Source organism: Coregonus lavaretus (assembly GCF_964263955.1).
Source record: "Coregonus lavaretus genome assembly, contig: HAP1_SCAFFOLD_611, whole genome shotgun sequence".
NCBI classification, from domain to species: Eukaryota; Metazoa; Chordata; class Actinopteri; order Salmoniformes; family Salmonidae; genus Coregonus; species Coregonus lavaretus.
The window spans coordinates 105,908-130,907 of NW_028162780.1; the positions used below are offsets into that span (position 1 = coordinate 105,908).

The 25,000-nt window shown below is 45.1% G+C and overlaps 1 protein-coding gene across 1 annotated transcript in view; it reads right to left on the reverse strand.

The window, feature by feature from the left end:
• The window catches only part of LOC311118861 (retinal-specific phospholipid-transporting ATPase ABCA4-like), a gene marked incomplete at both ends in the record, with an annotated part of 39,291 nt that overhangs the window by 12,711 nt on the left and 1,580 nt on the right, over positions 1-25,000 (reverse strand). The window contains 7 exons of the mRNA XM_084193627.1: positions 4,543-4,582; positions 4,640-4,777; positions 5,229-5,466; positions 11,971-12,060; positions 20,271-20,468; positions 21,370-21,497; positions 21,826-21,965. Coding sequence (XP_084049753.1) covers positions 4,543-4,582; positions 4,640-4,777; positions 5,229-5,466; positions 11,971-12,060; positions 20,271-20,468; positions 21,370-21,497; positions 21,826-21,965 — 972 coding nt within the window. The remainder of the gene's footprint in view (positions 1-4,542; positions 4,583-4,639; positions 4,778-5,228; positions 5,467-11,970; positions 12,061-20,270; positions 20,469-21,369; positions 21,498-21,825; positions 21,966-25,000) is intronic.

Consider the following 25,000-nt stretch of genomic DNA (forward strand, 5'->3'; position numbering starts at 1 on the left):
GTTTCTACATGTGTATATATCTATATACTATACTATCATACTATCCAGGTCTGTGCCCAAACAGTTTGAGCTTCTACTTCTAAAAATCCACCTTTCCAGAAATAAGTCTCTCACTGTTGCCGCTTGCTACAGACCCCCCTCAGCCCCCAGCTGTGCCCTGAACACCATATGTGAATTGATTGCCCCCCATCTATCCTCAGAGTTCATATTGCTTAGTGACCTAAACTGGGATATGCTTAACACCCCGGCCGTCCTACAATCTAAACTAGATGCCCTCAATCTCACACAAATTATCAAGGAACCTACCAGGTACAACCCTAAATCCGTTAACATGGGCACCCTCATAGATATCATCCTGACTAATTTACCCTCTAAATACACCTCCGCTGTCTTCAACCAGTATCTCAGCGATCACTGCCTCATTGCCTGCCTCCGTGCCTCATTGAGCCTCCGCGCTCAAACGACCACCCCTCATCACTGTCAAATGCTCCCTAAAACACTTCAGCGAGCAGGCCTTTCTAATTGACCTGGCCCGGGTATCCTGGATGGATATTGACCTCATTCCGTCAGTAGAGGATGCCTGGTTGTTCTTTAAAAGTGCTTTCCTCTCCATCTTAAATAAGCATGCCCCATTCAAAAAATTCAGAACTAAGAACAGATACAGTGAGGGAAAACGTACAAAATCAGCAGAGGATCAAATACTTTTTTCCCTCACTGTATAGCCCCTGGTTCACCCCAGACTTGACTGCCCTTGACCAGCACAAAAACATCCTGTGGCGTACGGCATTAGCAGCGAACAGCCCCCGCGATATGCAACTTTTCAGGGAAGTCAGGAACCAATAAACACAATCAGTTAGGAAAGCAAAGGCTAACTTTTTCAAACAGAAATTTGCATCCTGTAGCACTAACTCCAAAAAGTTTTGGGACACTGTAAAGTCCATGGAGAATAAGAGCACCTCCTCCCAGCTGCCCACTGCACTGAGGCTAGGAAACATTGTCACTACCGATAAATCTACGATAATCAAAAATTTCAACAAGCATTTTGCTACGGCTGGCCATGCTTTCCACCTGGCTACCCCTACCCCAGCCACCAGCTCTGCACCCTCCGCTGCAACTTGCCCATGCCCCCCCCCGATTCTCCTTCAGATAGCTGATGTTCTGAAAGAGCTGCAAAATCTGGACCCCTACAAATCAGCTGGGCTAGACAATCTGGACCCCTTTCTTTCTAAAATTAGCCTCCGAAATTGTCGCAACCCCTATCACCAGCCTGTTCAACCTCTCTTTCGTATCGTCTGAGATCCCCAGAGATTGGAAAGCTGCCGCGGTCATCCCCCTCTTCAAAGGGGGTGACACTCTAGATCCAAACTGTTACAGACCTACAGTGAGGGAAAAAAATATTTGATCCCCTGCTGATTTTGTACGTTTTCCTACTGACAAAGACATGATCAGTCTATAATTTTAATGGTAGGTTTATTTGAACAGTGAGAGACAGAATAACAACAAAATAATCCAGAAAAACGCATGTCAAAAATGTTATAAATTGATTCGCATTTTAATGAGGGAAATAAGTATTTGACCCCTCTGCAAAACATGACTTAGTACTTGGTGGCAAAACCCTTGTTGGCAATCACAGATGTCAGACGTTTCTTGTAATTGGCCACCAGGTTTGCAGACATCTCAGGAGGGATTTTGTTCCACTCCTCTTTGCAGATCTTCGCCAAATCATTAAGGTTTCGAGGCTGACGTTTGGCAACTTGAACCTTCAGGTCCCTCCACAGATTTTCTATAGGATTAAGGTCTAGAGACTGGCTAGGCCACTCCAGGACATTAATGTGCTTCTTCTTGAGCCACTCCTTTGTTGCCTTGGCCGTGTGTTTTGGGTCATTGTCATGCTGGAATATCCATCCACGACCCATTTTCAATGCCCTGGCTGAGGGAAGGAGGTTCTCACCCAAGATTTGACGGTACATGGCCCCGTCCATCGTCCCTTTGATGCGGTGAAGTTGTCCTGTGCCCTTAGCAGGAAAACACCCCCAAAGCATAATGTTTCCACCTCCATGTTTGATGGTGTTCTTGGGGTCATAGGCAGCATTCCTCCTCCTCCAAACACGGCGAGTTGAGTTGATGCCAAAGAGCTCTATTTTGGTCTCATCTGACCACAACACTTTTACCCAGTTCTCCTCTGAATCATTCAGATGTTCATTGGCAAACTTCAGACGGCCCTGTATATGTGCTTTCTTGAGCAGGGGGACCTTGCGGGCACTGCAGGATTTCAGTCCTTCACGGCGTAGTGTGTAACCAATTGTTTTCTTGGTGACTATGGTCCCAGCTGCCTTGAGATCATTGACAACTTTCTCCTGTGTAGTTCTGGGCTGATTCTTCACCGTTCTCATGATCATTGCAACTCCACGAGGTGAGATCATGCATGGAGCCCCAGGCCGAGGGAGATTGACAGTTCTTTTGTGTTTCTTCCATTTGCGAATAATCGCACCAAGTGTTGTCACCTTCTCACCAAGCTGCTTGGAGACATCCTTGGAGAGCTCTTTGGTCTTGGCCATGGTGGAGAGTTTGGAATCTGATTTATTGATTGCTTCTGTGGACAGGTGTCTTTTATACAGGTAACAAGCTGAGATTAGGAGCACTCCCTTTAAGAGTGTGCTCCTAATCTCAGCTCGTTACCTGTATAAAAGACACCTGGGAGCCAGAAATCTTTCTGATTGAGAGGGGATCAAATACTTATTTCCCTCATTAAAATGCAAATCAATTTATAACATTTTTTGACATGCGTTTTTCTGGATTTTTTTTGTTGTTATTCTGTCTGTCACTGTTCAAATAAACCTACCATTAAAAGTATAGACTGATCATTTCTTTGTCAGTGGGCAAACGTACAAAATCAGCAGGGGATCAAATACTTTTTTCCCTCACTGTATATCCATCCTGCCCTGCCTTTCAAAAGTATTTGAAAGCCAAGTTAACAAACAGATCACCGACCATTTAGAATCCAACCGTACCTTCTCCGCTATGCAATCTGGTTTCCGAGCTGGTCATGAGTGTACCTCAGCCACGCTCAAGGTCCTAAACGATATAATTACCGCGATCGATAAAAGACAGTACTGTGTAGCCGTCTTCATTGACCTGGCCAAGGCTTTTGACACTGTCAATCACCGCATTCTTATTGGCAGACTAAATAGCCTTGGTTTCTCAAATGACTGCCTCGCCTGGTTCACCAACTACTTCTCAGATAGAGTTCAATGTGTCAAATCGGAGGGCCTGTTGTCTGGACCTCTGGCAGTCTCTATGGGGGTGCCACAGGGTTCAATTCTCGGGCCGACTCTATTCTCTGTGTATATCAATGATGTCGCTCTTGCTGCTGGTGACTCTCAGATCCACCTCTATGCAGACGACACCATTTTGTATACATCTGGCCCTTCATTGGACACTGTGTTAACAAACCTCCAAACAAGCTTCAATGCCATACAACACTCCTTCCATGGCCTCCAACTGCTCTTAAACGCTAGTAAAACTAAATGCATGCTCTTCAATCGAACGCTGCTTGCACCCGCCTGCCCGACTAGAATCACTACTCTCGGCGGGTCTGACTTAGAATATGTGGACAACTACAAATACCTAGGTGTCTGGTTAGACTGTAAACTCTCCTTCCAGACTCACATTAAGCATCTCCAATCCAAAATTAAATCTAGAATCGGCTTCCTATTTCGCAACAAAGCCTCCTTCACTCATGCTGCTAAACATGCCCTCTTAAAAACTGACTATCCTACCGATCCTTGACTTCGGCGATGTCAATTACAAAATAGCTTCCAACACTCTACTCAGCAAATTGGATGTAGTCTATCACAGTGCCATCCGGTTTTGTCACCAAAGCCCCATATACTACCGACCATTGTGACCTGTACGCTCTCGTTGGCTGGCCCTCACTACATATTCGTCGCCAACCCACTGGCTCCAGGTCATCTATAAATCCCTTCTAGGCAAATCCCCGCCTTATCTTAGCTCATTGGTCACCATAGCAACACCCACCCGTAGTCTGCGCTCCAGCAGGTATATCTCACTGGTCATCCCCAAAGCCAACACCTCCTTTGGTCGCATCTATCACTCCAGTGTTAATACTAAATTATAATAGTAATTATTTTGCACAATGGCCTATTCATTGCCTTACCTCCATAACTTACTACATTTGCACACACTGTATATAGATTTTCTATTGTGTTATTGACTGTACGTTTTGTTTATTCCATATGTAACTCTGTGTTGTTGTTTTTATCGCACTGCTTTGCTTTATCTTGGCCAGGTCGCAGTTGAAAATGAGAACTTGTTCTCAACTGGCTTACCTGGTTAAATAAAGGTGAAATCATTTTTTTATATATATCTATATATCTATATATCTCAAAGCAGCTCAGTGGAATTTCCTCAACATCTGTTTTCTGTCAACTGCTGTAAATATGACATCACAAATGTTATATGAATGAGCTCTGTTCTCTTTTCACCCCACACATTCAATTTAGCGTTGAACCCCCCTGTTACAAACACAATTCCTCAGCAGGGTGTGCGCGTGCGTTCACATCTGTTGGGGTTAACAAGAGTCAAGGAGGAGGAGAGGAGGGTCTGCGTTGTCTTACACTCTTCAGTATCAGTCTGATGGCTGGGGAGTCTGGAGCATAGAGGATCTTCCCCATAAGGAGAGGCTTGACTGAACTCCACACGATCTTAGTGACCGGGTTAGACTCCAGAGTCTGCATCAGGTCATTACAGAACGGAGCTGAGGGGAGGAGGAGAGGAAGGGAGGGAGGGAGAGAGAGAGAGAGAGAGAGAGAGAGAGAGAGGAGAGAGAGAGAGAGAGAGAGAGAGAGAGAGAGAGAGAGAGAGAGAGAGGGAGAGAGAGAGAGAGATGAGAGAGAGAGAGAGAGAGAGAGAGAGAGAGAGAGAGAGCGAGAGAGAGACAGAGAGCGAGAGAGAGACAGAGAGAGAGAGAGAGAGAGAGAGAGAGAGAGAGAGAGAGAGAGAGAGACAGAGAGAGAGAGAGAGAGAGAGAGAGAGAGAGAGAGAGAGAGAGAAAGAGAGAGAGAGAGAGAAATGTCTAGTTAGCCTGTGACAATGGAAGCAATGGAATAGTTCCTAAAGTGCAAACTCTGAGCACATCTCAAATATTGTCAAGTATTTGACATGATGTATTCAACCCGGATCTGAGCCCTAGTCCTGACTCTACTTACTGGTTGTCATGTCGTAGACATAGTCGTGGTTCTTGGATCCATTCACCCCCAGGAACACCTTGTAGTTGTTGTCTTCATACCAGTTGAAGGAGAGCACCCTGGATCCCTCTCCCTCTGGGTACCCACAGAACAGGGCCGACACAGTGCTCATCAGCTGGCTAAAGGAGCTGGGAACGCCAGCCTGGAACAATGGGTAGACCACCTTCAGAAGATCCTTGGTGCTGTTCCTCTCAAAGAGCTGGGGGTAGAGAGAGAGAGAGAGAGAGCGAGAGAGAGAGAGAGAGAGAGAGAGAGAGAGCAAGAGAGAGAGAGAGAGAGAGAGAGAAAGAGAGAGGGGGGGGAAGAGATGGAGGAAAAAGAGAAGGTTAGGTCCTTGGTTCTGTTCATCTTAGTGCTGAGCGATTAACTGTCATTTCGGTTATTTTTCGTTTTTTAAACAACGAATTGACCATCGGTTCAATTATTTGAATTCCATTTCGTTCAGGTTTTCTTCTGTGAGCTCAATGCACAGTTTTTATAGAGAAAGATCAAGCCCTATCTGTGCGATGTAGCAGGGTGTTGTAGTTTCCAACAGGCCAATATTCTACATAGTTTAGCACAGAAAAAGTGGTCATTAACTACAATGACTATAATCCATTGTGCGCCTACACAGAGAGGGAGAGAAGAGACAGCAGACATGTGATGGTTAGAGAGCTGTTGCTTCGTGAGGTATCTCTACCTGAAAATACATGATCTAAGTGATGGATAGTTGGTATTCAGCAGTCATAAATGTATGCCTTATTTACTTTGAAGAACTACTAAAACAGTGATTTTGTCAGACAGCAGCTCTATAGAAAAGAGATGACTTGGAATTAAATAATAAAGTAATCAAATAAAACAAATGTAACAACAACTGAAATATGTTATTAAAGTAAAGGAATGTGACTAGAATGCTATTTGGCCCTAAACAGAGAGTACACAGTGGCAGAATACCTGACCACCGTGACTGACCCAAACTTAAGGAAAGCCTTGACTATGTACAGACTCAGTGACCATAGCCTTGCTATTGAGAAAGGCCGCCGTAGGCAGACCTGGCTCTCAAGAGAAGACAGGCTATGTGCACACTGCCCACAAAATGAGGTGGAAACAGAGCTGCACTTCCTAACTTCCTGCCAAATGTATGACCATATTAGAGACACATATTTCCCTCAGATTACACAGACCAACAAAGAATTAGAAAACAAATCCAATTTTGATAAACTCTCTTGTCTACTGGGTGAAATACCACAGTGTGCCATCACAGCTGCAAGATTTGTGACCTGTTGCCACAAGAAAAGGGCAACCAGTGAAGAACAAACGCCATTGTCAATACAACCCATATTTATATTGATTTATTTTCCCATTTATACTTTAACTATTTGCACATTGTTACAACACTGTATATAGACATAATATGACATTTGAAATGTCTTTATTCTTTTGAAACTTCTGAGTGTAATTTTTACTGTTAATATTTATTGTTTATTTCACTTTTGTTTACTATCTACTTCACTTGCTTTGGCAATGTTAACACACGTTTCCCATGCCAATAAAGCCCTTAAATTGAATTGAAATTGAATTGAGAGGGTTATACTGTAAATACGAGTGTTACACTGTCCCTTCACACCATTTGTCCGCTCTACACTGCAACAACACAAATGAGGTCAAGATAAAAGTGTTGCAAGGACACTCACACACAGATCCACATTTAAAGGGAAAAACACAATGCTCAGAACATTAAACAGCACAGTCTGAACTCACCTTTCCTACTGATAACAATGATAGGTGTTGGGTGGGCCATTTCTCCTACTGATAACAATGATAGGTGTTGGGTGGGCCATTTCTCCTACTGATAACAAGGATAGGTGTTGGGTGGGCCATTTCTCCTACTGATAACAAGGATAGGTGTTGGGTGGGCCATTTCTCCTACTGATAACAAGGATAGGTGTTGGGTGGGCCATTTCTCCTACTGATAACAATGATAGGTGTTGGGTGGGCCATTTCTCCTACTGATAACAATGATAGGTGTTGGGTGGGCCATTTCTCCTACTGATAACAAGGATAGGTGTTGGGTGGGCCATTTCTCCTACTGATAACAAGGATAGGTGTTGGGTGGGCCATTTCTCCTACTGATAACAAGGATAGGTGTTGGGTGGGCCATTTCTCCTACTGATAACAATGATAGGTGTTGGGTGGGCCATTTCTCCTACTGATAACAAGGATAGGTGTTGGGTGGGCCATTTCTCCTACTGATAACAAGGATAGGTGTTGGGTGGGCCATTTCTCCTACTGATAACAAGGATAGGTGTTGGGTGGGCCATTTCTCCTACTGATAACAAGGATAGGTGTTGGGTGGGCCATTTCTCCTACTGATAACAAGGATAGGTGTTGGGTGGGCCATTTCTCCTACTGATAACAATGATAGGTGTTGGGTGGGCCATTTCTCCTACTGATAACAATGATAGGTGTTGGGTGGGCCATTTCTCCTACTGATAACAAGGATAGGTGTTGGGTGGGCCATTTCTCCTACTGATAACAAGGATAGGTGTTGGGTGGGCCATTTCTCCTACTGATAACAAGGATAGGTGTTGGGTGGGCCATTTCTCCTACTGATAACAAGGATAGGTGTTGGGTGGGCCATTTCTCCTACTGATAACAATGATAGGTGTTGGGTGGGCCATTTCTCCTACTGATAACAATGATAGGTGTTGGGTGGGCCATTTCTCCTACTGATAACAAGGATAGGTGTTTGGTGGGCCATTTCTCCTACTGATAACAATGATAGGTGTTGGGTGGGCCATTTCTCCTACTGATAACAATGATAGGTGTTGGGTGGGCCATTTCTCCTACTGATAACAATGATAGGTGTTGGGTGGGCCATTTCTCCTACTGATAACAAGGATAGGTGTTGGGTGGGCCATTTCTCCTACTGATAACAATGATAGGTGTTGGGTGGGCCATTTCTCCTACTGATAACAATGATAGGTGTTGGGTGGGCCATTTCTCCTACTGATAACAATGATAGGTGTTGGGTGGGCCATTTCTCCTACTGATAACAAGGATAGGTGTTGGGTGGGCCATTTCTCCTACTGATAACAATGATAGGTGTTGGGTGGGCCATTTCTCCTACTGATAACAAGGATAGGTGTTGGGTGGGCCATTTCTCCTATTGATAACAAGGATAGGTGTTGGGTGGGCCATTTCTCCTACTGATAACAAGGATAGGTGTTGGGTGGGCCATTTCTCCTACTGATAACAATGATAGGTGTTGGGTGGGCCATTTCTCCTACTGATAACAAGGATAGGTGTTGGGTGGGCCATTTCTCCTACTGATAACAATGATAGGTGTTGGGTGGGCCATTTCTCCTACTGATAACAATGATAGGTGTTGGGTGGGCCATTTCTCCTACTGATAACAATGATAGGTGTTGGGTGGGCCATTTCTCCTACTGATAACAAGGATAGGTGTTGGGTGGGCCATTTCTCCTACTGATAACAATGATAGGTGTTGGGTGGGCCATTTCTCCTACTGATAACAATGATAGGTGTTGGTGGGCCATTTCTCCTACTGATAACAATGATAGGTGTTGGGTGGGCCATTTCTCCTACTGATAACAATGATAGGTGTTGGGTGGGCCATTTCTCCTACTGATAACAATGATAGGTGTTGGGTGGGCCATTTCTCCTACTGATAACAATGATAGGTGTTGGGTGGGCCATTTCTCCTACTGATAACAAGGATAGGTGTTGGGTGGGCCATTTCTCCTACTGATAACAAGGATAGGTGTTGGGTGGGCCATTTCTCATACTGATAACAATGATAGGTGTTGGGTGGGCCATTTCTCCTATTGATAACAATGATAGGTGTTGGGTGGGCCATTTCTCCTATTGATAACAAGGATAGGTGTTGGGTGGGCCATTTCTCCTACTGATAACAATGATAGGTGTTGGGTGGGCCATTTCTCCTACTGATAACAATGATAGGTGTTGGGTGGGCCATTTCTCCTACTGATAACAAGGATAGGTGTTGGGTGGGCCATTTCTCCTACTGATAACAATGATAGGTGTTGGGTGGGCCATTTCTCCTACTGATAACAAGGATAGGTGTTGGGTGGGCCATTTCTCCTACTGATAACAATGATAGGTGTTGGGTGGGCCATTTCTCCTACTGATAACAAGGATAGGTGTTGGGTGGGCCATTTCCCCTACTGATAACAAGGATAGGTGTTGGGTGGGCCATTTCTCCTACTGATAACAATGATAGGTGTTGGGTGGGCCATTTATCCTACTGATAACAAGGATAGGTGTTGGGTGGGCCATTCTCCTACTGATAACAAGGATAGGTGTTGGGTGGGCCATTTCTCCTACTGATAACAAGGATAGGTGTTGGGTGGGCCATTTCTCCTACTGATAACAAGGATAGGTGTTGGGTGGGCCATTTCTCCTACTGATAACAAGGATAGGTGTTGGGTGGGCCATTTATCCTACTGATAACAAGGATAGGTGTTGGGTGGGCCATTTCTCCTACTGATAACAATGATAGGTGTTGGGTGGGCCATTTCTCCTACTGATAACAAGGATAGGTGTTGGGTGGGCCATTTCTCCTACTGATAACAAGGATAGGTGTTGGGTGGGCCATTTCTCCTACTGATAACAAGGATAGGTGTTGGGTGGGCCATTTCTCCTATTGATAACAAAGATAGGTGTTGGGTGGGCCATTTCTCCTACTGATAACAATGATAGGTGTTGGGTGGGCCATTTCTCCTATTGATAACAAGGATAGGTGTTGGGTGGGCCATTTCTCCTATTGATAACAAGGATAGGTGTTTGGTGGGCCATTTCTCCTACTGATAACAATGATAGGTGTTGGGTGGGCCATTTCTCCTATTGATAACAAGGATAGGTGTTGGGTGGGCCATTTCTCCTATTGATAACAAGGATAGGTGTTTGGTGGGCCATTTCTCCTACTGATAACAATGATAGGTGTTGGGTGGGCCATTTCTCCTACTGATAACAAGGATAGGTGTTAGGTGGGCCATTTCTCCTACTGATAACAAGGATAGGTGTTGGGTGGGCCATTTCTCCTATTGATAACAAGGATAGGTGTTTGGTGGGCCATTTCTCCTACTGATAACAATGATAGGTGTTGGGTGGGCCATTTCTCCTACTGATAACAATGATAGGTGTTGGTGGGCCATTTCTCCTACTGATAACAATGATAGGTGTTGGGTGGGCCTCATCACGGCTCCTAGTGGGAGAAACTAACAGCTTCCTGTTACTGGGAGAAACTAACAGCTTCCTGTTACTGGGAGAAACTAACAGCTTCCTGTTACTGGGAGAAACTAACAGCTTCTGTTACTGGGAGAACTAACAGCTTCCTGTTACTGGGAGAAACTAACAGCTTCCTGTTAAAGGGAGAAACTAACAGCTTCCTGTTACTGGGAGAAACTAACAGCTTCCTCATCAAAGCTTCCTGTTACTGGGAGAAACTAACAGCTCCCTGTTACTGGGAGAAACTAACAGCTTCCTGTTACTGGGAGAAACTAACAGCTTCCAGTTAATGGGAGAAACTAACAGCTTCCTGTTACTGGGAGAAACTAACAGCTTCCTCATCAAAGCTCCCTGTTACTAGGAGAAACTAACAGCTTCCTGTTACTGGGAGAAACTAACAGCTTCCTGTTACTGGGAGAAACTAACAGCTTCCTGTTACTGGGAGAAACTAACAGCTTCCTGTTACTGGGAGAAACTAACAGCTTCCTGTTACTGGAAGAAACTAACAGCTTCCTGTTACTGGAGAAACTAACAGCTTCCTGTTACTGGGAGAAACTAACAGCTTCCTGTTACTGGGAGAAACTAACAGCTTCCTGTTACTGGGAGAAACTAACAGCTTCCTCATCACAGCTTCATGTTACTGGGAGAAACTAACAGCTTCCTGTTACTGGAAGAAACTAACGCTTCCTGTTACTGGGGAGAAACTAACAGCTTCCTCATCACAGCTTCATGTTACTGGGAGAAACTAACAGCTTCCTGTTACTGGAAGAAACTAACAGCTTCCTGTTACTGGGAGAAACTAACAGCTTCCTCATCAAAGCTTCCTGTTACTGGGAGAAACTAACAGGCTTCCTGTTACTGGGAGAAACTAACAGCTTCCTCATCAAAGCTTCTGTTACTGGGAGAAACTAACAGCTTCCTGTTACTTGAGAAACTAACAGCTTCCTCATCAAAGCTTCCTGTTACTAGAAGAAACTAACAGCTTCCTGTTACTGGGAGAAACTAACAGCTTCCTCATCAAAGCTTCCTGTTACTGGGAGAAACTAACAGCTTCCTGTTACTGGGAGAAACTAACAGCTTCCTCATCACAGCTTCCTGTTACTAGAAGAAACTAACAGCTTCCTCATCACATTTTCATGTTACTAGGAGACACTAACAGCTTCCTCATCACAGATCCTAGTGGGAGAAACTAACAGCTTCCTCATCACAGCTTCCTGTTACTAGGAGACACTAACAGCTTCCTCATCACAGATCCTAGTGGGAGAAACTAACAGCTTCCTCATCACAGCTTCCTGTTGCTAGGAGACACTAACAGCTTCCTCATCACAGATCCTAGTGGGAGAAACTAACAGCTTCTTGTTACTGGGAGAAATCAGAGAGGGTATTCAGAAATGTTGAGAGGGAGGGGGAGAGATAAAGAGAGGACAGAGAGAGATGATAGATGACCACTCACCACTTGGACCTTCTCTGATACAGCGGTAAGGACACGCCCCAGTAGCGTAGGTCTGGTTCCGTCCGTGTGGTTGTCCAACACCCGGGGCAGCTGGGAAAAGACAGATTGGACAGGTTGGACATACAGTTGGTGTCACGACTCCTCCGAAGCTGCCACCTCTACTTGTTCGGTCAGGCTTCGGCGTTCGTCGTCACCGGCCTTCTAGCCACTGCCGCTCCTCATCTAATCATTCCACATTTCAGGGACTACAGATGAAGACTAGCCGGCTGGAACATTTACAGAAATATTGATGAGATGTGCATTGTCCCTGTCAAATACATGAAACAGAAAGTTTGAATACTTTGAGATGTTTAAAAGCACTTAGAATACATTTTTATTTGATTCGTTTTGGGATATGGCGAGGTTAGCAAATATTTACAATTTTGCAAAGATAGCTAACTAGGCCTAAATCATGCAAAGGTAACTAACTGGGCCTAAAACTAGGACTTTTCAGGGAAGTCAGGAACCAATATACACAATCAGTTATGAAAGCAAAGGCTAGCTTTTTCAAACAGAAATGTGCATCTTGTAGCACTAACTCCAAAAAGTTTTGGGACACTGTAAAGTCCATGGAGAATAAGAGCACCTCCTCCCAACTGCCCACTGCACTGAGGCTAGGAAACACTGTCACCACCGATAAATCTACAATAATCGAGAATTTCAACAAGCATTTTGCTACGGCTGGCCATGCTTTCCACCTGGCTACCACTACCCCGGCCACCAGCTCTGCACCCTCCACTGCAACTTGCCCATGCCCCCCCCCCCCCCCCCCCCCGCTTCTCCTTTACACAAATTCAAACAGCTGATGTTCTGAAAGAGCTGAAAGATCTGGACCCCTACAAATCAGCTGGGCTAGACAATCTGGAACCTTTCTTTCTAAAATTAGCAGCCGAAATTGTCGCAACCCCTATTACCAGCCTGTTCAACCTCTCTTTCGTAACATCTGAGATCCCCAGAGATTGGAAAGCTGCCGTGGTCATCCCCCTCTTCAAAGGGGGTGACACTCTAGATATAAACTGTTACAGACCTATATCCATCCTGCCCTGCCTTTCGAACGTTTTTGAATGCCAAGTTAACAAACAGATCACCGACCATTTCGAATTACACCGTACCTTCTCCGCTATGCAATCCGGTTTCCGAGCTGGTCATGGGTGCACCTCAGCCACGCTCAAGGTCCTAAACGATATTATAACCGCGATCGATAAAAGACAGTACTGCGCAGCCGTCTTCATCGACCTGGCCAAGGCTTTCAACTCTGTCAACCACCACATTTTTATTGGCAGACTAAATAGCCTTGGTTTCTCAAATGACTGCCTCGCCTGGTTCACCAACTACTTCTCAGAAAGAGTTCAATGTGTCAAATCGGAGGGCCTGTTGTCTGGACCTCTGGCAGTCTCTATGGGGGTGCCACAGGGTTCAATTCTCGGGCCGACTCTATTCTCTGTGTATATCAATGATGTCGCTCTTGCTGCTGGTGACTCTCAGATCCACCTCTATGCAGACGACACCATTTTGTATACATCTGGCCCTTCATTGGACACTGTGTTAACAAACCTCCAAACAAGCTTCAACGCCATACAACACTCCTTCAGTAGCCTCCAACTGCTCTTAAACACTAGTAAAACTAAATGCATGCTCTTCAATCGAACGCTGCTGGCACCCGCCCACCCGACTAGAATCACTACTCTCGGCGGGTCTGACCTAGAGTATGTGGACAACTACAAATACCTAGGTGTCTGGTTAGACTGTAAACTCTCCTTCCAGACTCACATTAAGCATCTCCAATCAAAAGTTAGATCTAGAATCAGCTTCCTATTTCACAACAAAGCCTCCTTCTCTCATGCTGCCAAACATGGATGTAGTCTATCACAGTGCCATCCGTTTTGTCACCAAAGCCCCATAAACTACCCACCATTGTGACCTGTACGCTCTTGTTGGCTGGCCCTCACTACATATTTGTCACCAACCCACTGGCTCCAGGTCATCTATAAATCACTGCTAGGCAAATCCCCGTCTTATCTTAGCTCACTGGTCACCATAGCAACACCCACCCGTAGTATGCGCTCCAGCAGGCATATCTCACTGGTCATCCCCAAAGCCAACACCTCCTTTGGCCGCCATTCCTTCCAGTTCTCTGCTGCCAATGACTGGAATGAACTGCAAAAATCTCTGAAGCTGGAGACTCTTATCTCCCTCACTAACTTTAAGCATCAGTTGTCAGAGCAGCTTACCAATCACTGCACCTGTACACAGCCCATCTGAAATTAGCCCATCCAACTACCTCATCCCCATATTGTTATTTATTTTGCTAATTTGCACCCCAGTATCTCTATTTGCACATCATCTCTTGCACATCTATCATTCCAGTATTATACGGAATTGTAACTATTTTGAACTATGGCCTATTTATTGCCTTACCTCCATAACTTACTACATTCGCACACTGTATATGTATTTTCTGTTGTATTTTTGACTTTATGTTTTGTTTTACCCCATATGTAACTCTGTGTTGTTGTTTTTATCGCACTGCTTTGCTTTATCTTGGCCAGGTCGCAGTTGTAAATGAGAACTTGTTCTCAACTGGCTTACCTGGTTAAATAAAGGTGAAATAAAATAAAAATAAAATGCAAAGGTAACTAACCAGGCCTAAATCAACTAGCAGGGTGCTTTACTCTCAACTCTTTCACCTTTACGACTTTTTATTTTAAAAAAATTATTTCACCTTTATTTAACCAGGTAAGCCAGTTGAGAACAAGTTCTCATTTACAACTGCGACCTGGCCAAGATAAAGCAAAGCAGTGCGATAAAAACAACAACACAGAGTTACATATGGGGTAAAACAAAACACAAAGTCAAAAATACAACAGAAAATATATATACAGTGTGTGCAAATGTAGCAAGTTATGGAGGTAAGGCAATAAATAGGCTATAGTGCAAAATAATTACAATTAGTATTAACACTAGAATGATAGATGTGCAAGAGATGATGTACGACTTTAAAGGAAAACCCCTTAACACTGGGTCTTCAAGGCCCCTGACATGGCACAGAGTCACTACGGAAACAGAGAACGCCAACACAAACATCTTACATGCTTCCTATGACATTCCTTACACTTCCATTTCAATGAACAAAGGAGGGAGGGAGGGAGGGAGGGGGGGAGGGAGGGAGGGAGGGAGGGAGGGAGGGAGGGAGGGAGGGAGGGACAAGGGGAATAGGAGAGGTTAAGGGTTAAGGGTTGAGAGGACAAACTAGTAACAGAGAGGAAGAGGTGAAGCAAGAGGGTTTACTCCGCCCAAAATATGTCCATGTTAAGCGGATCATTTATGAGGAGTTTTTGTATTGGGGGCAATGAGAAAGTGTCGAATTTAGTCAAGATAAACATGAATTGTTTAAGTTGTTACGAGGGTAGTAATATAAGTGTGATGCACGTGACATCCCGGCAATTTCAAGAAGAAACACTTTATATCAGAGTCCATGCATATTAATAATAATAATATGCCATTTAGCAGACGCTTTTATCCAAAGCGACTTACAGTCGTGCGTGCATACATTTTTGTGTATGGGTGGTCCCGGGGATCGAACCCACTACCTTGGCGTTACAAGCGCCGTACTCTACCAGCTGAGCTACAGAGGACCACCATATTCATGAATACAGCCAGTTGATGTCAACACCCCTCATCGAATAGTAAAAAAAAAAGCATTCAAATAACGAGATGTATCCACCAATCCAAAGAGAGGACTAGGCGGGAGTTTGACAGCCCGCCATTCCGCTCTGTGGACAACAAATCCCATTGTTAGGGCGGAGACACAAGCATTATCATTTTACCCAGTATCTCTCTTAGTAGTGATCTATTCCTAGTCTGTATACACTATGCTGGTTAAGGTAATGGGCTTTACACCAGAGTCCCACAGGTCAAACTCAAGACTCTTCTGTTAAGGTAATGGGCTTTACACCAGAGTCCCACAGGTCAAACTCAAGACTCTTCTGTTAAGGTAATGGGCTTTACACCAGAGTCCCACAGGTCAAACTCAAGACTCTTCTGTTAAGGTAATGGGCTTTACACCAGAGTCCCACAGGTCAAACTCAAGACTCTTCTGTTAAGGTAATGGGCTTTACACCAGAGTCCCACAGGTCAAACTCAAGACTCTTCTGTTAAGGTAATGGGCTTTACACCAGAGTCCCACAGGTCAAACTCAAGACTCTTCTGTTAAGGTAATGGGCTTTACACCAGAGTCCCACAGGTCAAACTCAAGACTCTTCTGTTAAGGTAATGGGCTTTACACCAGAGTCCCACAGGTCAAACTCAAGACTCTTCTGTTAAGGTAATGGGCTTTACACCAGAGTCCCACAGGTCAAACTCAAGACTCTTCTGTTAAGGTAATGGGCTTTACACCAGAGTCCCACAGGTCAAACTCAAGACTCTTCTGTTAAGGTAACGGGCTTTACACCAGAGTCCCACAGGTCAAACTCAAGACTCTTCTGTTAAGGTAACGGGCTTTACACCAGAGTCCCACAGGTCAAACTCAAGACTCTTCTGTTAAGGTAACGGGCTTTACACCAGAGTCAAACAGGTCAAACTCAAGACTCTTCTGTTAAGGTAATGGGCTTTACACCAGAGTCCCACAGGTCAAACTCAAGACTCTTCTGTTAAGGTAACGGGCTTTACACCAGAGTCCCACAGGTCAAACTCAAGACTCTTCTGTTAAGGTAACGGGCTTTACACCAGAGTCCCACAGGTCAAACTCAAGACTCTTCTGTTAAGGTAACGGGCTTTACACCAGAGTCCCACACGTCAAACTCAAGACTCTTCTGTTAAGGTAACGGGCTTTACACCAGAGTCCCACAGGTCAAACTCAAGACTCTTCTGTTAAGGTAACGGGCTTTACACCAGAGTCCCACAGGTCAAACTCAAGACTCTTCTGTTAAGGTAACGGGCTTTACACCAGAGTCCCACAGGTCAAACTCAAGACTCTTCTGTTAAGGTAACGGGCTTTACTCCAGAGTCCCACAGGTCAAACTCAAGACTCTTCTGTTAAGGTAACGGGCTTTACACCAGAGTCCCACAGGTCAAACTCAAGACTCTTCTGTTAAGGTAACGAGCTTTACACCAGAGTCCCACAGGTCAAACTCAAGACTCTTCTGTTAAGGTAACGGGCTTTACACCAGAGTCCCACAGGTCAAACTCAAGACTCTTCTGTTAAGGTAATGGGCTTTACACCAGAGTCCCACAGGTCAAACTCAAGACTCTTCTGTTAAGGTAATGGGCTTTACACCAGAGTCCCACAGGTCAAACTCAAGACTCTTCTGTTAAGGTAATGGGCTTTACACCAGAGTCCCACAGGTCAAACTCAAGACTCTTCTGTTAAGGTAATGGGCTTTACACCAGAGTCCCACAGGTCAAACTCAAGACTCTTCTGTTAAGGTAATGGGCTTCACACCAGAGTCCCACAGGTCAAACTCAAGACTCTTCTGTTAAGGTAATGGGCTTCACACCAGAGTCCCACAGGTCAAACTCAAGACTCTTCTGTTAAGGTAATGGGCTTTACACCAGAGTCCCACAGGTCAAACTCAAGACTCAACATCCAACTCTGAATATAGAAAACATTCCACATATATATATTTGTGTGAATAAGACAAAACTAGCAGAGCAGCAACAGACCAGTTTTGGCCCTAGCTCGATTTTTCTCTAGGTGACAGGATATGAGAGATCAGATAGGTACAGTGTTCTCCAGGCTCTATTTTCTCTCGGTGACAAAGGGCCTATGTGTATTTATACAGGTAACCCGCCCTAACCAACCTGCCCTCACACACCAACAGACCGTATTACCTCGGCTGTTCTACAGGTGTTATCTGGCTATATGTAACACATTTGGCCCATGTGTATTTATACACACAGCCTCACTAACAGAGCTGTGCAGTATTGTCCTGGATCTATCTTCTAGCTAGGTTACAGGATATAGGAGACCAGATAGGTACAGTATTGTCCTGGATCTATCTCCTAGCTAGGTTACAGGATATAGGAGACCAGATAGGTACAGGTATTGTCCTGGATCTATCTCCTCTCCCTATAGGGGACACATGGTCCTGTCTCTAGTAGTATGGCTTCATCACCTCTTAGTGTGTCTCTCTGAGTGAGCTGAGGGAGGGGGGGGCGTGGCCTAACTCATTAACTAATCCTATTATGGAAATAGGCCAAGAGGCTATCGCTCTGTCGCCATGCCAACCTGGCTGAGCCAGTCACCTGCCTTCTGGAGACTATATCCTGGACTGAACCCTGATGGGGGGGGGGGGAGACAGAAGGGGAGAGATGGGAGGAGACAGAAGGGGGGAGATGGGGGGAGACAGAAGGGAGGACAGTAAGAGAAGTATGAGAGAGAGATGGGGGAAAGAGAAAGGGGGAGAGAAAGGGTGAGGAGGAGAGAGAGATGGGGGAGAGAGATGGGGGAGAGAAAGGGGGAGAGAAAGGGGGAGGAGGAGAGAGAGGAGGAGGACAAGAGGCCTTAGAGCAGGGGTATTCAAAGTTGGGGTCTTGACCCCTAAAGGGGGCGCGAGAGAACTGCAGTGGGGTCACCAAAAATAAAACATTTATTTGGTTTTGTTTTGGTGTTGTGACATTAAATAAAGAGTACAGATTATTTTCTGGGACAATATACAAACGTTTTATTGAGTAAATGTTTTTATTGGTTTCATTTCATTTTGCTAAAAAAGGAAATGGGATATCTAGAGATGAAAATGTCATGAAGGTTATTTGTTGATGTTAAAATAGATATTTACCCATTAGATTTGCTGTGGGGTGGTTTCGCAATAAATTCTTGGGGGAAAAAATCGTGTCCCCGCTGAAAAAATTTGAATACCACTGCCTTAGAGGGAGGAGGAGGAGGAGGAGGAGGAGGAGGAGGAAGGATTAGAGGGAAGTAAAAAGAGACAGGTCAAGTGATAGGATACCAAAACACAAACAGTAGGTCTGGCACAAAGGACCTCTCTACTGTATCACCCTGGCGCCACTAGTTGGGATGTATCTTTCTCTCTGGTCTCCATCTAATTAGCCTGTCAACAGCTGTATTGGCAGATGCCAGGATGAGCCCGTCAACAGCTGTATTGGCAGATGCCAGGATGAGCCTGTCAACAGCTGTATTGGCAGATGCCAGGATGAGCCTGTCAACAGCTGTATTGGCAGATGCCAGGATGAGCCTGTCAACAGCTGTATTGGAAGATGCCAGGATGAGCCTGTCAACAGCTGTATTGGCAGATGCCAGGATGAGCCTGTCAACAGCTGTATTGGCAGATGCCAGGCCTGACCGTCGAAAACATTATCCCAATAAGTCCCACCGCCGCAATTTGGACTTCTGGTTTGCACCATTGGATTAGTCTATTTCTTCTGCATCCGTAGATAACATTAGTCTGATGAATGGGGGGAGGAGCTAGAGAGATGTTTGTGAGACAAGGGCGGATCCCGAAAGGGCCCGGGACCGGGTCTTTTTACAAAAACGTCTGTAGAGTCCGAATGGTTTGAGCTACAAACTGTTAAAAGCTATCTATGAACAGCTGAGACTCACAAACACGTACATGTTCTAAAGCTATCTATGAACAGCTGAGACTCACAAACACGTACATGATTTGCTCTATGATGCTCACAAGCTACTCAAGAGTCGTTAGAAGGTAAGGGGTCCTTCTACATAGAAGATTATAGACTCTAAACCCCACAAAGTTGTCACTGACTAGTTGGATATTCATTTCCCACTGAGTAAACAATTTCTGTACTTACAGCTTTCATATACATTTATTTGTATCCACATTTTGCTTTGGCTGACCTTATTTTTTGTTTTGACATTTGTCAATAAAACTCATGAATGCAACTGTTTATGTCAAATTGTTTTGTGTTCTACTTGTAAAAACTATTTGTTTAGTGCCCTGGTTGTCCAGAAAATAAAATGGTAAAACACTTCATTGTGAGGCTAAATATAAGGGCTGGACATGCAGATAAATTAAGCAAACATTAGAGAGTGGACATTAATATTTTAGAAAGAGAGAGAGGGGGAGAAAAGAGATGGAGAAGGGCAGGACAATAAAGAAGAGAGAGAGAGAGAGAGAGAGAGAGAGAGAGAGAGAGAGAGAGAGAGAGAGAGAGAGAGAGAGAGAGAGAGAAAGACAGAGAGAGAGAGAGAGGAGAGAGAGAGAGAGAGAGAGAGAGAGAGAGAGAGAGAGAGAGTAAGACAGATTGATAGATAGAGACTAGGAAAGACATCCATCGTCCCGTACCAGTCTGAAGATCTTGAAGAAGTCAACGTTAGCATAGAGCATGTCCTCTATCTTCTGCAGGCGCTGCTGGGACAGGGCACACATGGCGTTGCGCACCCCGTACATGCCTCTCCGGCTGGGGAAGATGATGAACCTCTCCAGAAGAGCCTGGCTGCAAGCGATGTCCTTCAGCTGGAGGTCTGGAACCCCGTGGGCAAACTTCACGGGGGAGAGGAGACCACGGTCAGTTTATATTTTATTTTATATTTTAATTTTATTTGTCCCAGTACGGATTAGATAAATTAACAACAACAAACATTACAATATGAATACAGCATTGGGCTCCCGAGTGGCGCAGCGGTCTAAGACTGCATCTCAGTGCTTGAGGCGTCACTACAGACCCCCTGGTTCGATTCCAGGCTGTATCACAACCGGCCGTGATTGGGAGTCCCATAGGGCGGCGCACAATTGGCCCAGCGTCGTCCGGGTTTGGCCGGTGTAGGCCGTCATTGTAAATAAGAATTTGTTCTTAACTGACTTGCCTAGTTAAATAAAGGTAAAAAAAATATTCACACTTTTATCTAGCGTTTAAATAAAAACGTTTTACAGTAACCAAGCCTGATACCCAAAGAGCGAGCAAGACTCAATAATGTGATACATAATACAATCTACCATTCAACAGACACTTTCATCCTTAGGCACTTACAGTCATGTGTGAATACATTTTACATATGGGTGGTCCCAGGAATCGAACCCGCTATTCTGGCGTTGCAAGCGCCAAAGCGCCATACTGTACCAACTGAACTACAGAGGACCACCAGTCAGTGGCAAGGACGGTTTTAGGCCTAAATCATTCCAAAACACATCCCAGCAATGTCAAACTGAAATGTCGCTGGATGATACTGTCACCACCGGGCAGTCATTCTCTGACCACAGTGAAAATCTGTATCTGTATCAAGTCACAGACAGAAACGTGTCCCAAGAAAAAGCATCAGAAAAGTTATTTCTAATACAACATTCCCATGTTTCTTTCTAGCCAGTCCAAGGGAATAAAACAACAGTGAAACGGAGCACTATTCAATCTCCCTAGGTATTAGTTCTACCTGTTTTACCGACATACCTGTTCTGGACGGACTTGAGCGTTAATCAGCTGATGAACCACAGACTCTGACAAGCCAGAGTCTCTCAGCAGGAAGGCTGTCAACATCTCATCATCCTTCAGGATGTCCTCTATCTTCAGACCCCGACCTGGAACAGGAATAAAACATGGCTTGGATACTGAGGGAGAGATAAGTGAGAGAAACACTAACGGAGAGAGAACAAAGAGGAGGTCTATACTGCAGGTGAGGAAGAGGGGGATCAGGGGTGTATTCACTAGGAACCAAACAGAACCAAACAGAAGCAAACAGAACCAAACAGAAGCAAACAGAACCAAAGAGCCGAAACAGGGAGGGACTAACCTGGACTTGCCCAATATGAAACTAACTGTTTGTTGTAATGTTTTTCTACGGTTTGCTTCAGTATGCACTGATAAACACATCCCTGGACTCATTGTGGGCAGGGTTGTAGTCAGTACCTGCTATCTGTTCTGGTGTGTTACAGATGGTGTCCATGAAGTTGTTCATGACGGCCATGTCCTCCCACAGCCGACCCAACTGCTGGAACTCTGGGTCGTCGAACAACAGCTCATTGGAGTCAGCCCAGAACCGCGCCAGTCTAGAACACAGAACATAGAACCAATCAAGACAATTGAGTATAGGACCGTGGAGAACCCAGCAGAACATCTGAATTTACAGCATAGAACCATGGAGAACCCAGCAGAACATCTGAGTCTAAAGCACAGAACCATGGAGAACCCAGCAGAACATCTGAGTCTAAAGCACAGAACCATGTAGAACCCAGCAGAACATCTGAGTCTAAAGCACAGAACCATGTTCTTCTAGGTGGTAATAGAGAAAATGATGAGAGGTTGAAGGAGAGAGGGATGAGACTGAGAGACGGTGAGGGAGAGAGGGATGAGACTGAGAGACGATGAGGTAGAGAGGGATGAGACTGAGAGACGGTGAGGGAGAGAGGGATGAGACTGAGAGACAGTGAGGGAGAGAGGGATGAGACTGAGAGACGGTGAGGGAGAGAGGGATGAGACTGAGAGACGGTGAGGGAGAAAGGGATGAGACTGAGAGACGGTGAGGGAGAGAGGGATGAGACTGAGAGACGATGAGGTAGAGAGGGATAAGACTGAGAGACGATGAGGTAGAGAGGGAAGAGAATGAGAGACGGTGAGGGAGAGAGGGAAGAGACTGAGAGACAGTGAGGGAGAGAGGGATGAGACTGAGAGACGGTGAGGGAGAGAGGGAAGAAATAAATCCTGGAGAGAGGGATGAGACTGAGAGACGGTGAGGGAGAGAGGGATGAGACTGAGAGACGGTGAGGGAGAGAGGGATGAGACTGAGAGACGGTGAAGGAGAGAGGGATGAGACTGAGAGACGGTGAAGGAGAGAGGGATGAGACGGAGAGACGGTGAGGGACAGAGGGATGCGTGAGATTAAGGAGAGAGGCTTTGGGGCTCAGTTGGTAGGGGATGGTGCGCCAAGGATTGTGGGTTTGATTCCCGGGACCACCCATAAGAAAACTTTATGCACGCCTGACTGTAAGTCGCTTTGGATAAAAGCATCTGCTAAGTATTTGATCCCCTGCTGATTTTGTACGTTTGCCCACTGATAAAGAAATGATCGGTCTATAATTTTAATGGTAGGCTTATTTGAACAGTGCGAGACAGAATAACAAAACAAAAATCCAGAAAACGCATTTCAAAAATGTTATAAATTGATTTGCATTTTAATGAGGGAAATAAGTATTTTACCCCCTCTCAATCAGAAGGATTTCTGGCTCCCAGGTGTCTTTTATTCAGGTAACGAGCTGAGATTAGGAGCACACTCTTAAAGGGAGTGCTCCTAATCGCAGCTTGTTACCTGAATAAAAGACACCTGTCCACAGTAGCAATCAATCAATCAGATTCCAAACTCTCCACCATGGCCAAGACCAAAGAGCTCTCCAAGGATGTCAGGGACAAGATTGTAGACAAGATTGTTCTCAAGGCAGCTGGGACCATAGTCACCAAGAAAACAATTGGTAACACACTACGCCGTGAAGGACTGAAATCCTGCAGCGCCCGCAAGGTCCCCCTGCTCAAGAAAGCACATATACAGGCCCGTCTGAAGTTTGCCAATGAACATCTGAATGATTCAGAGGAGAACTGGGTGAAAGTGTTGTGGTCAGATGAGACCAAAATCGAGCTCTTTGGCATCAACTCAACTCGCCGTGTTTGGAGGAGGAGGAATGCTGCCTATGACCCCAAGAACACCATCCCCACCGCCAAACATGGAGGTGGAAACGTTATGCTTTGGGGGTGTTTTTCTGCTAAGGGGACAGGACAACTTCACCACATCAAAGGGACGATGGATGGGGCCATGTACCATCAAATCTTGGGTGAGAACCTCCTTCCCTCAGCCAGGGCATTGAAAATGGGTCGTGGATGGGTATTCCAGCATGACAATGACCCAAAACACACGGCCAAGGCAACAAAGGAGTGGCTCAAGAAGAAGCACATTAAGGTCCTGGAGTGGCCTAGCCAGTCTCCAGACCTTAATCCCATAGAAAATCTGTGGAGGGAGCTGAAGGTTCGAGTTGCCAAACGTCAGCCTCGAAACCTTAATGACTTGGAGAAGATCTGCAAAGAGGAGTGGAACAAAATCCCTCCTGAGATGTGTGCAAACCTGGTGGCCAACTACAAGAAACGTCTGACCTCTGTGATGGCCAACAAGGGTTTTGCCACCAAGTACTAAGTCATGTTTTGCAGAGGGGTCAAATACTTATTTCCCTCATTAAAATGCAAATCAATTTATAACATTTTTGACATGCGCTTTTCTGGATTTTCTTGTTGTTATTCTGTCTCTCACTGTTCAAATAAACCTACCATTAAAATTATAGACTGATCATGTCTTTGTCAGTGGGCAAACGTACAAAATCAGCAGGGGATCAAATACTTTTTTCCCTCACTGTATTATACAAAGGGCTGAGAGATGCTGATGAGGGGCGATTAAGGAGAGAGGGGAATAGAGGTCTTTTATCAATTAGATATGCCTACCTCCTGCATCCTCTCTCACCTCCTTTTGAAAAAGGTCATAGTTAATCGAGGAGAGTCGGAGAGGAGAGCGAACGTGGATGGAAATGCGCTTGCTTGAAATGAGCCGGTCCTTCTCCATTCGCACGTCATTAGGCCAATGAGGTTTACAGGGGTGGATCCCAAAATAAATGAGGTTTACAGGGGTGGATCCCAAAATAAATGAGGTTTACAGGGGTGGATCCCAAAATAAATGTGCTCAAAACAAATGAAGTTAGTTGTGCAAGACATTTTCTAGATAAAACAATAAGTAGCGTATAATTAGTGTGTGTGTGTTTTTCTCCTCTGACAAAACAACAGCTGACTCAGAGGGGGTGTGGCAGAGGGGGTGTGAAAGATTTCCAAACTCTTCTGCGCTAGAAATAACATGAGTATCCTCGATGAAAGGAGGCTTTGGAGGAGAGAGGGATGAGATACTGAAGGAGAAAGGAGAGAGGAGAGAGGGATGATAGACTCAGAAGGAATGAGGGGAGGGATAGTTGTTGAGCTCACATAAGGTGGGTTATAAGGGGTATACGGGGTTATAAGGGGTTATAAGGGGTTATAAGAGGTTATAATGGGTTATAAG